The sequence below is a fragment of the Pithys albifrons genome, chromosome 18 (assembly GCF_047495875.1).
Source record: "Pithys albifrons albifrons isolate INPA30051 chromosome 18, PitAlb_v1, whole genome shotgun sequence".
Classification (NCBI taxonomy): domain Eukaryota; kingdom Metazoa; phylum Chordata; class Aves; order Passeriformes; family Thamnophilidae; genus Pithys; species Pithys albifrons.
The window spans coordinates 6,893,564-6,905,876 of NC_092475.1; the positions used below are offsets into that span (position 1 = coordinate 6,893,564).

Below are 12,313 nucleotides of genomic sequence, written 5' to 3' on the forward strand. Positions count from 1 at the left end.
CAAGACACCAGCAACAAGCTCAAAAGCAGCAGAGGAAGTTGGAGGCAGATTATTTATCTCTTTTGTAAGGCAAGTGACTAATTATACAAAGAAAGATCGGGGTTTTTTTGAAAGAGATTTGAAAGGTATCATGCAATATTGATACAGTAATTGTAGTTAATGCAGGTTTATAAGGCAAGAGGTAAAAAAAATGTAAATGTAAACATGGTGTTTTCTCCTTATTCTCCCTGTGGCTCTTCCTTTTGTCAGAAAGTTGCCTCAGTGCAGAAAGTTCCCTGTGAAACACCAAAATTCTTCCAGCTGGAGACAGTTTTAGGCTTCCACAGTATTTGTTCAGAAAGAGAAAGAAGATGTTGAGCTTAATCTCACTGAATTTCCATTGTCGGGTATTGTTGCTATTTATTTTACCCATTTTTCTTTCGAAGGAAGAAGAAGAAGAAAAAAATCCCTGTTAGAGGGAGCTGGATCAATACTAAGCAATTCTTTGTCAGGTAAAATAAGAACAATCATTAACCTTGTTGCTCATGAATGTAATGCAGGCTTCACCGTGTTATTAATAACCTTGGAGCTCTCTTCCTGCTGGGTGGCTGGGAAAGAAAGGAGAAGGTGTTTCATGAGATGGTTCAGGTATTTTGGTGATGGGGACTCTTCAGTTTGTTTACTTAGGTGTGGATTTGAGGCTGGATTATGGATATTATTTATAGATCCAGCCTCTCTCGGAGCAGCACATGAAGATAGTCCATGGCCATCCAGAAGAATATCTATAGAAACAGCTGATGTCATTGTCCACAAAAAAATGAAGTTAAACTCAAATTGTCTGAAATTATTGTAAAGTTTTTAAGCTCTGACAAGTGATTGATCTCTCAAAGTTATCAGCAGTTTCAAATTCCAATCAAAATTTAGGTGAATGTTATAACTAGATTTGCTGTTACTTGCACTGCATTAAAAGGCGACTCTGCAGCTTGAGGTGCGGAAGAGTTTTTAAGCATGAGATGTTGAAATAATGAGGCAGTATTTATATATTTGTATTTATTTACAAAATATTCTAGCACAAGATCTTTCCCTGTTTCCACACAGCTCTTTTTTGTAGGAGTCCTTTCCTGTGCACAGGCACGAATCTTTTAATCTGCAGATCCAATTTCTATGAAAGGGACAATGTTGAGCTGCAAGTATGTGCTTTATTTCTTGTTTCCTTTCCCTGCACTAAGTGGTGCTTCTCAGCTGGACTCTTCTATTCATCTTTGTTGGCGCCACTGAGTGAGAGGATATGATGCATTCCTAGAAAACAGTAACATTTCTTTTTGCCTCATGCCTGATCAATGGTATTCCTTAAAACTTGAGTCTGGCCTTCTGAATTTTAGAGAGTATTGCGTTTTCTAAGAGGAATTTTGGCTGCTTTATGACTTCTCAAAGACTCTGCTGAGTTCTGCAGACTTAATGCTTCACCCTCAACTCCCCACATCTACTGAAAAACAGTCCCAGCTCATTTGCCCGTAGGAAGCTTTAGTGTTCAGTGGATTTTGATGCTTTTTATTGCTCTTGTTAGTCTCCTGTTGCTTCTTTAATTTGTTGTGTCTGTTAGTGCCCAGATTTGCAGCAAGCATTAGTTCATGCACAGAGCTGAGGTGCTGGGTCTGTATCCCAAGCCTCTTCCTTGGCAGAAGGGGAGGCAACAAGAGGCTGGATTTCTAAAAATCATCTACTTGATTTCTTACAAACTATTGGACCTTTGTTGGTGGTTTGGGTGGAATGAGTTCTGCTTCTGGGAGCACTTTGTCATTTCTGCCAGTACCTGAAGTGGGCTTAGCTTTCACCATGAGGCTCTTTCAAATGGGACCAGGTGATGCAGGAAAGATCTCTGGAACACATCAGCAGCACCAAAACAGACATGGTTTTAATAATCTTGGTATTTATGGGAGTACTAAGCTAAGGTACCTGCTCCAATCCTTCTGGCACACATCAAAAAAAGAATAGTGGACAGAGGTGTTTAATCAAACCATCACCAGAAGCTGCCATGTGGCAGAACCATGAGGTGGTACCTGGCCATATTAGTCCTCAAAGAGCAACCTGTAAAGTCTTGTTGGTGCTGTCAAGTGTGTGAGTGATGGGTTGGTGGAAAGCTGCTTCTCTCCTGGCTTCAACAGGGAACCAGAGGCAGCATGCACAGGGTTGGGGTGTCACACTCAGATTCAAACTGTGACTCCTTGCACAGGAGCTCTGTGCCTCGGGAGATTCCTCCAGGTTTGGGAGCCTTTCGAGCAGGTTGCTGTGCTTTTCCCCTCCTCCTGCTGAAAATGGGGGACGTTGCAATGCTCTGATGCTTTACCTTCGGCTTTGAAGCTGCTTAAAAAGTTGCCTGGGAGCACCGAGAGCGTGTGTGTGAGTAGGGGGCAATTCCAAGGGGAGGGTCTCCAGTAACGAAGCGTTGTGTCTGCCCAGCTAGGTGAGAGCTGGGCAGGTTGTTATGACATAACTACTGGAGAGGGGGGGAGGAATTTGTGGCAGAGAGAGCGAGGGAAGAGAGAGTGAGAGAGAAGTGGAGTCTGCAGCACCCTGTCGGTGCTATCAGAGACAGGATCTGGCAGCTTTGGGGTGAGCTATCACCTCTGCGCTCCACCACTCCGAGCATCCTGGATCTCCAGCTCGAACGGGAGAGAGAGCCAGCGGCGGCAATCATGGCAACGCCAAAAGGGTTTATTTCTTCGCGACCTCTTGTTTCTCTCTGTCCTCAATAATTCACCCGAGGGCTTTTGTTTTCCCCGCTCCCCCTTCTCACTCTGTTTTTTGATGTGGAGAGAGGGCTCCGGCCAGCGTGTGTTTCGTTCGGCAGCTTTTTGCGGCGTGTTTTAAAGGGCTCTGAAAGGACCCGAGGAGAGAAAGAAAGAAAAGAGGAGGAAAAAAAAAAACCGGCACAAAGTGGTGGCGGGGGGAGGAGGAGGAGGCGAAGAGCGGGAGATCAAAGAAGAGACGGAGGGAAGGAGAAGGCAGCGGAGAGAAGACTTGGAGCGCGGTGCGTGCGGGGCGCGGTGTGCGGCGCGGGCGCGGTGGCCGGAGCGGGGTGCGGACCATGGGCTGGCGGCTGCTGCCCGCCCTGCTGCTCGCCCTGGCGCTGCGCGGCCCCGCCGCCCGGGCGCAGAACGAGACGGAGCCCATCGTGCTGGAGGGCAAGTGCCTGGTGGTCTGCGACTCCAACCCGGCCCCCGACGCCAAGGGCTCGTCCTCGTCCCCGCTGGGCATCTCCGTGCGCGCCGCCAACTCCAAGGTCGCCTTCTCGGCCGTGCGGAGCACCAACCACGAGCCCTCCGAGATGAGCAACAAGACGCGCATCATCTACTTCGACCAGGTGAGCGGCGGCGCTGGGGGAGATCCCCGCGGGCTCGACGCCTTCCCCACACACCTCAACAGGTGCCGCCGCTTCCCTTTGAAAGTTGGGGAGCCGCGGGGAGCCCCTGGCGCGGTGGGAGCGGGAGGCTGCGGGTGCACAGCCCGGTTGCCCTCCGGGGCTGGGGCGGATGCGGGGACCGGGCGGCATCGGCAGTCCCCGGCACAGGGACCGCAGTAATTGCGGGGTGATGCGGGGACCGAGCCCCGGGACATGCCGCGGCCGCACCACTCGCTGGGCACCGATGAATGGACATGGCCAAAGGAGTCTTGGGGACCGCGGTTCTCAGGTGTGAGCAGCCCGTGTCGGTTTTAGTTGATTTGTGCAGCCTCTGAGTGGGGAAAGAAAGAATTTCGAGGGAAAATCCTTAAACTTTCTCAGAACGCTCACAGGTCCACTACAGAGCTCCTCTCAGCTCAGCACTGATATTAAAGTGCAGGTCAGCACATATTTTAGTAGCAGCAAGTCCTGGGACAAGTCCAGAGTAACTGAGACTGATGGTTACTCTTCTTCCTACACCATGTTGTAATGAACAGTAATTGTCGTGACAACTGGCACCAGGTATGTCACACAGCATGATGCAGGGAGTGTAAAATTACCATAACCCTGTGGACATTCCTAGAGGCTGTGCCTGGCTCAAAAGAGCCTGAAAATATCACTTTAAGTGGAAAGAAAGCAAAATCTAGCCATTACAGAAGATGTGTAGCATATGGATGATGCACTCATTTAATATGTTCCTCTCTGTTACTTGTCTCTGTTCAATCAATGCCAAATTCTTATTAGTGTTACAAAGCAACTGAAGCAGCAAAGGCTCACAGGCAGCTTTTGCTGGGATGTGCCAGGTATTTCAGTAACTGGCTGTAAATTAGGGAATGAACTGTATAATTTATGTACATCCTCCCTCACAGCTCGGTACTTTGAGGAAGGCAGAGTTGGCTTGTCCATGGCTTTTTAGCCAAAAGCCAGATGCCACTTCCTGAAGGAGTATTTTGATGTCCTTTGGGGGGAATAATGAACAAAAGTGTCTTTTCTTCATCTTCTCTAACCATGTATAGAAGAAAGGACTTGAAGGTATGACACAGTAGTGAAGTAAGAAATAATTTCCACCCTAGTTTGTTTGTAGTAAAGTTGTACTATAAATATAGCTAAATAACCATTCTATGAGTTATTCCAACTTCATTGAGAGAACAATGAATAAACCAGCTTAGATGTGGATTCGAAATTTTCCAGGGGGCAATGGTTTCTAAAGTTATACTCTGTATTTTTATCTAGCATTTGGTACTTGTATTAATTTCCATGTTCTGTTTTTTTGTTTGTAGATCCTGGTAAATGTGGGCAATTTTTTCACATTGGAGTCTGTCTTTGTATCACCAAGAAAAGGAATTTACAGTTTCAATTTTCACGTAATTAAAGTCTATCAGAGTCAAACAATTCAGGTACGTCGATCAAGTGTGATTATAAAAGCTTTTACTTAAATTGTTTGGAAATGGATCTTGACTGAACACAGGAATGTTTAACATGCTTTCAGTGCAAAATAGCTGAGTTTACAGCAACCTGTGGCATAGGTTTCCTGCAGCAGAGTGAATTAATTTCAGCTGAATAGCTGAGATAATGCAGGATCCTCACCTCAGATAAAATGCCACAGCTTCACTTCTCTCCGTAGGACTATCTGGGGTAATAGAAAGTGTTCAATAGAATGAATGGTCCAAGAGTAAAAGAGAGCTCTGAATTTCACTAAATTGCAGAAATACTATTGAAGCGCCATATTTTGCTACAGGTTGAAGTCACTGTGTGGAACACAGGAGTTCTGGGTGCCCACACCAGGTCTCACAGCTTTTGTACCATTCTGACCTGGCTGGCAGCTCCTGGTGCCAGGGAGCTGGTGCTGCCCTCAGTCTGCTGTGGGTCCAGGTTTGTCAACATGGTCTGCTTGTTCTGTAACCACACCAAAATGCTGTGTCTCTCTAGGGCTGTCTTCTAAGGAAACTTTATAGCAGTTTAAAGGGGTTTTTCACCATATAATGTATAAAAGATGTGTCATATATTAGAAAAAAAGGAATAATTTTGCACTTTTTTCTGTAGCTTAATAGCAGCTGAGCTGCCTAATTAAATATAAATATGTATTAGCTTAGAGGAAAAGCTTCTAAGTTCCTGAACATCCCCTTGCTGAGCCAACAGCAATTTCCTTGAAGTACTTTCCTTAATATTTATGCCAGGTCATGGATTTTCTGTGCCATACATCCTGGCTTTCTAGATCTGGAATAACATCTGTGGCTTCCTTTGTTTCCACCCATGAGACCACCAGACTCATAGAAGTATCTGTTGCTTTTCCCTGCTCTCTCTTGCTCCTGGATATGCTTTTCAGTGTGCAAGGCTGAGATGAAATGAATTTCGGCAGGAGGAGTGATCAGACATTTCTTTGTGGCAGCTCTGGCTCCTGGGAAAAATGTAAATGGTGGAGAGGGCAGAGAGCTGGTGCAGGACAGTCACACTCCTGGTGGAATTTGCCTTCAGGTTACAGTATGAACTCCTAATTTCATCCAGATCAATGGCAAAAGCCTTAAGTGAAATACTCACCTCATGAAAATCTCTATAATGAGCTTATAAGCTGTTTAATGTGCTCCAACTTTGTTCTTTTCACTCTCTTAAAATGCTGAAGGTTGAAATGGCCACCAATAACTGTAGGACAGCCACTTCACTGGATTTAAAATACATATTACCCAAGGAATATGCCAAGGCTTGGTTTCTGGAAGTCCAGCATGGACTTTGGTGTTTCACTTACCAGGGACTCAAACCTGGGAGTTTGGGGCTCATGACAGGGAATGTTCCAATCTGTGATATGACCTGAAATATTTCATAGATCAAGAGTTTCTGAAGGGGTAAAAGTTTTGGCATAGTTAATGTGGGACCATCTGGGGCAAACCTCTGACGTGTCTTCTGCTGTGATTAAAATTGCTGCAGGATGATCTGCAGGGAAGTCCAACCTGAGATGGTACACAGGGAGTGGGAGAAACCAAAACCAAGCAATAAGAACCAAGCCAACCCTTGATGCCCCTTTTTTCTCTGTGTTTAGTAACCAGACAGGAGAACCAGAAGGCAGTGGAACACATTGGCTTGAGGCTCATGCAGACTGAAAGACCACTAAATCACCTCAAGGCTTCCCACACAATTGATATTACTGTGCTCCTGGAACATCTGTTAGTGCCATTAAATATCATTAAACTGCAATTTGTACCCTGGGGACATCTGATTAAGTGGATTTCCCAGACAGGTGAATCCTAAATAAGGGCCACATTCTGCTGCCCTGACTTATGCTGAGAACTAATTTATTCCGTGGTGACTCCCATTAAAATTAATGGGAGTATTTGCAAGGCCAGCAGACTCCATATGAATAAGCATTTCACAGTTCACCCCTGTGTGGCTGCATTAAAGCTGCCTAAAAAGAAGAAGCAGAGGAAAGCTGATAGTTTGCCATGGGGGAAACGAAAAAAGCCAGATCTGTTCAATCCCCCAGCCCTGCCCATCTTTATTTAAGAAGGGTCTGTGGTGCTGCTTTCAGAGCAGAGGCTGAGCTGACTTTCAGAAGGGCTTTGCAGAAAAACAGAGGCAGTACCAAAACACAGAGCTGTGGTTTATAAAGCTAAAGATTGGTTCTAAACTTTAAAACTCAGCTGCCATCAGTGATGGGAGTGACACAGATTTTGCCCCCAGGTAAGTGTGAGCTCCCAGTCCACTGTGGTGCCTCTCACACCTTATCGGGTGCCTGTTCACATCTCTGGGTGCCCAAGTTTCTTGAAAATGTCTTTTTTTTTTTTTTTTTTTTTGTTTCTGAATGAGTAATAACCCCTGAGATGGGGAAAGTGATGCAAATTGAGGTGATACGTCCCATGGGATATCCAGCCCATGGACCATCAATGCACTTTTACACATCAAGCAAATGTAATTATTAGTTTAAAACAACCCAAAAAGCAGTGAGGACTGGGAGCTTAGCAGAGCTCCTACTCTGCAGTTAATATTATGGGGTAGTTCTTGCTGTTTATCTGTTAACTGGAGCTTTTCAGTGGTTTTCCTCTTGCAGGTTAATTTGATGCTGAACGGAAAGCCAGTCATTTCTGCTTTTGCTGGGGACAAGGATGTCACACGTGAAGCTGCCACTAATGGAGTCCTGCTCTACCTGGACAAGGAGGACAAGGTCTACCTGAAACTGGAGAAAGGTAATCTGGTCGGTGGATGGCAGTATTCCACGTTTTCTGGCTTCCTGGTCTTTCCCCTGTAAAGTCAGTTTTCCTGTGACATTCATCCAGGTGTGGACTCATCCTCGCCTCTGTCACATGAAGATCATTTTATCATCATGGGATTGATGTTTCTTTGTTGGTTTTTCATGGGTGAATATGGATTCTCTCTATGGATTTTGGCCCCATCTGAACTACTCAGAAGTTTCACAGAATTTCCTGTGTTTAAATACAATATATTTGGACTGAGACTAAAGCAGACAATAAATATCTATACTTAATGTTACAGTCTAAACTGCCTGCAAGATTTATTCCCATCACATTTTCTGGAGTTACTGGATTCATGAGAGAAGCGGATTTTCTTTAATGATCAAAGGACTGGCAACCATGTCTTTAATTTAGGAGAGTTGGAGTTCAGACTTCAATCAAGAGTTAGTGTGTTGCTGCCAAAGAACTGTGTATTGCTATATTGGTCATTCATGTTTTTGTCACTGGGACTTTGCCATGATCTGTTCCATTGTCTTGAGAAAGGTAATTATTCTTGATAAGTGGTTGACTTTAATTCTCCTCTGTGTGTTGTGTGTTGGATGGTCCACCCAGATATTTAAGCTCTGTCACTGGTCACATCAAGTCTAGCCCATATCAAGCTAAGGGGTTGTGGATGTATTTTAGCTGGATATAAAAGATATTCCTCTTTTCCAAGTGCTGAATTCTAAAAAGAATAGCAGATTGTAACCACTCAGACAAAACTAACCAGGGTTAAAGGTGATTGTTCAGGCACAACTTCGCAAAACAGCTTTGCCCTGCAGGAAAACTCACACTCATTCTTCAATTTTAATTAACATGATTGAGAATAACTGCTTTATTACAGTCCTGAGGGATTCCTTCCTCAGCCACAACCACTTTGTTAGCTGGAGATGAGATCCCCCTTGTTTGTATTTGTGTGTGTTTTTCAAACCTTCTGTTGTGTTAAAGGTATCATCTGGTTTGGCCTTAACTCCACAACTGTATATAATTTTAGATCATATGTTTAACAAAGATTAAATCCAAATAGCTGGTACCTAACTTGGTACAAAAGCTTCTTGGTTTTTTGTACAGGTTGTATGAATTCATAAAGTTATTTATTAGATCATTGTTACATAATAAAGATTACTATATGTTAGCTGAATTTTTGACCTTTGGACTTTGGAAGTTGCTTCATGCTATTTTTTTATTGGATATAATTATTATATGCAAAATGTAAGCTTTTGGGCTTCACAGGAACTGTCCTGGGAGGCAGGAAATCTGCCATCAGTTAGTCTGGCAGAATCCTAGAGGTAATCAGAGTGACCTACAAATAACCTATGCATTTTATTTAAAAACAAAACAAAACAAAAAAGTTTAGGCAGAAATTCTGGCCTCGTTGAAGTTGGTGTTAAGAATCACATTGATTCCAAAGAATTTTGGATTAAACCTTTGCTTTAGGTTTTGCCATCAGCATTAAACTCCAGTGCCATCAAATTGAATATTAAATAAAATGATCTTCCCTGGAGCTGCTAATGAAACCTTAATCCCTTGTACTCTAAACCCACACTGAATTAATGGATCTTTGTGCCTTGCATGCCATGAAGGATGTGGCTCTGAATTAAAAAAACTGTACTTGAAAATGTTTCTGGATGGAGGCACCTGCAGCAACCTGGGACCTTCCCTAAGAGCCAGTTCAGGCTGGGATTTGCTGCTTTGGGTGACCTGGTTGCAGTTTGTTCCCTTGGTAGTGTTGCTCCACCTGCTGTAAATGGGCATTTCATTGATTTAAAGTCAGTTGGTTGGTTGATGTTCCTGATCAAAATGCCAGGGAATCAATGACACAACGTTGTGCCCAAATTCCATGTTCAACACCCAACATCCAGGATTATTTTGGCAATTTCAGGAGCATAGGTGGGCACATTTCTCCCCTGTGGGATAAGCCAGATGAAGAGGTGATTTGTGAGACACAATATTGAACGCTGCAGTGTGGGAGGAAGTGGAAGGACATGGCAATGAATGGTGAGGAATGACTTACACAGCTGAAAAGTATTAAAAAGTTATTATGACCAATCAAAATGTGTCACTGCTGTACCCCCAAAATGTGTGTGTATATATGTGTATCTCTGAAAACCCTTGGGACTGCAGCACATGGTCTGCATGATGTTATAAAGAGGTTATTTGTCATAAGAGCTTCTTTCAGAGGGGAACATTAATATTTTGTGTAAGATTGGTGAAATCTGAAATCACTCCCATCGAAATATATGTAATGTAAAAGACATGTTGCTGCACAGACAGGAGAAAAATGGCATTAAAGGTGTCAGAATACTTTCAGAATGATGAAATGTATTTAAGTTCTTTAATTTATTAGCATATGATCTTTGAAAGCTGCCTTCCTGAACTCCCTCAATACGGTGTTGGTTCCCCCTTGGCAAAACCCTTCTGGTCACTTCAGTCATTAACAATTATTTAAACTTTGGCATGAGAGACTGGAAAGTTACTCACTTAAGGAAATATCCTACATTTTTGCCATCAGCTTCTAAAGTCATAATTTGGCTGTTTAAGGAGAAGTTTTCCTGTGAGGCAGCCGTGCCCCTGTCCCACAGTGCTGAGCCCTTGGGCACGGGCAGGGCTCTCAGCTCACATTGAAGTGTTTAATAAGACCAGACTAAGGGCTTTGGGCTACAACTTGAGCTACTCTGGAGATCTTGCACTCAGTTTTGTAGCATTACCCACACCAGTTTTGTCAGGTGGAGTTGCTCCCAGAAGAGGGGGATGAGCCAGGTTTGGAAAATCCTTTTTCCTTTCTCTCCCCTCATTCCTTTTCCTTCTGCCTTCCCATGTCACTTTTACAGCAATTTTCCTGCTCAGCAGCAACAGCTCAGGAGACACTTCACGTTTCAAAGGGTGTTTTGGAACAGAGGTTTGATTTTTTTACAGGATTTAACCCTGTGCTGAGCTGCACTGCCAAGGTTAGAGCTGCCTTTGCCATCCTGTTCAGTTCCATGAGTGATCCTTAGTGATGATCCCGGCCAGGGCAGAATTTCTGGATGAGGATCCACACCCAAAGCCCTGAGCATAAACCCACTGTGCCCGGAACTTTACAGCTTCCAAAGGCTGATTGTGCAAGAAAACTTTATAATTACATGTGGTGAGGACAAAAGAAAGAAGTTACTTATTGAGAATAGCAGATAGATTGTTATTCTCTGTGGTCTCCTTACAAACTAGATCAGTATTTTTAATTTTGAGCTGGTTTATTTCCATTTTATCCCTATTATACTGTTAAACTAAGGGAAAAACCCTCTCTATTTTCCTTTCTTTCCCTCCTCAGTGATGTAAATGCTGTTGGTAGAGTCAATTCTCTTTGGTGTCCTGGGTCCACCCAAGCAGAAACCTGCCCTGAGCTGTGGAATCCCACGTGCCATGAAGAGCTGAGGCTGCACATGCCAAGTTCCTGCAGAGCCAAAAGAGATACTGCTCAAAAGAGTCTGGGAGCAGAAGTGTTTTTGGAAAAGGCACTGAGGTAGCTTTGAAATTTTCACAAGCTGTTTTGCCTCTACATAAAAAGGAAAAACTAACTTTGAAGCACAGAGAAGGAAAAAATCCTCCCTCTTTGTTTTTTTTTTTAAGCAACATTTTGTATTTGTTTTGTGTTACATCATTTTCTAGTAGTCTCTGAACATTTTCTGAGTGTCAGTTAAATAACTTTGGCCAGATCATGGCACAGTAAGTATTGAAACCTCAGTGTTGCTACTGAGAAAATTGACAGGTTTGGGAAATGACCATTCCCAAGGTGTCAACACATCCAGTGATTCTGTTCCATTTTCTGGATCAATCCTTTTTCTCATATGGGGCACGTTTTTAAAATAAGGGATGTTTTGTTAGTAAATGGCACTCTGCTGGATTTCCCCTTCTGTCTTATATCTGAATAATATTCCTGGAAGGATGACTGCACTGAAACAGTTTTAAATGCCCTGAGGATTTCACAATTAACTCTTTTTTTGAGCCCCAAAAGCAACACATCTGCACACACAGTATTTTTACAAGCAGAGTTTAGAGAGATTGATGCAAAAAGCTGTATATCATAACCACAACAAGGAAGGCAAACCATGAACATGAAATATGGGCTGAAGCAGAGAAAGAGATAAATGTTCTGCTCCTCCGAGCTGGTAACATGTCTTACCTTAGCAATTCATTGCCCTTCATGTTGTAAGAGCTCTATAATATTCAAACTCTTTGTCTTCTAAAAACAAATTTAACCAGCTGACTCAGTGCAAAGAAATGAAGATTCCCAGTGACAGAATTTACTGACTGGCACTTGCCATGTCAACATATGTTTTGTGCTCTTGCTCTCCTAGGCAGAAAAGGCTCCTTTGAGAAAAGAATTTGTCTTAGACACTGAGCCAAAGTTATTTATCTGTTGCTGGCTAGGGATGGGGAGGGGAAAAAACCCCCTTTCCTACCCTAGAGCACCAAGGGAATGCACAGAGAGAATAATGATAAAATCAGACCCTGTTATATAACTGATGATGAGGATAATGGGAAAGTGGCTGGAATAGTCTGTTCAGTGAGAGCTGTGATCTGAGGCGTGTTGATGGGAGGATCACTATTTTAATCTTCACAGTTTGGGGGAAGGGAAAAAGCCAGTTGCATTATTTTTAACAGCTCCTTTTCCTTTCTTTCTTTTTAATTTTTG

General features: G+C 43.4%; 1 protein-coding gene across 2 annotated transcripts; it reads left to right on the forward strand.

The window, feature by feature from the left end:
* The first annotated feature begins 502 nt into the window (after positions 1–502).
* CBLN4 (cerebellin 4 precursor) lies at positions 503–8,782 on the forward strand. Of its 2 annotated transcripts, XM_071573150.1 has the most exons (4): positions 503–3,343; positions 4,702–4,818; positions 7,461–7,596; positions 7,687–8,782. In XM_071573150.1, exons 1-4 carry the CDS (start codon positions 3,068–3,070, stop codon positions 7,893–7,895), a joined length of 738 nt encoding a protein of 245 aa, XP_071429251.1. In that variant the 5' UTR covers positions 503–3,067; the 3' UTR covers positions 7,896–8,782. The 2 variants fall into 2 exon arrangements, with proteins under 2 accessions (XP_071429251.1, XP_071429252.1); XM_071573151.1 differs by having other exon boundaries at positions 7,461–7,771.
* Positions 8,783–12,313: the final 3,531 nt, after the last annotated feature.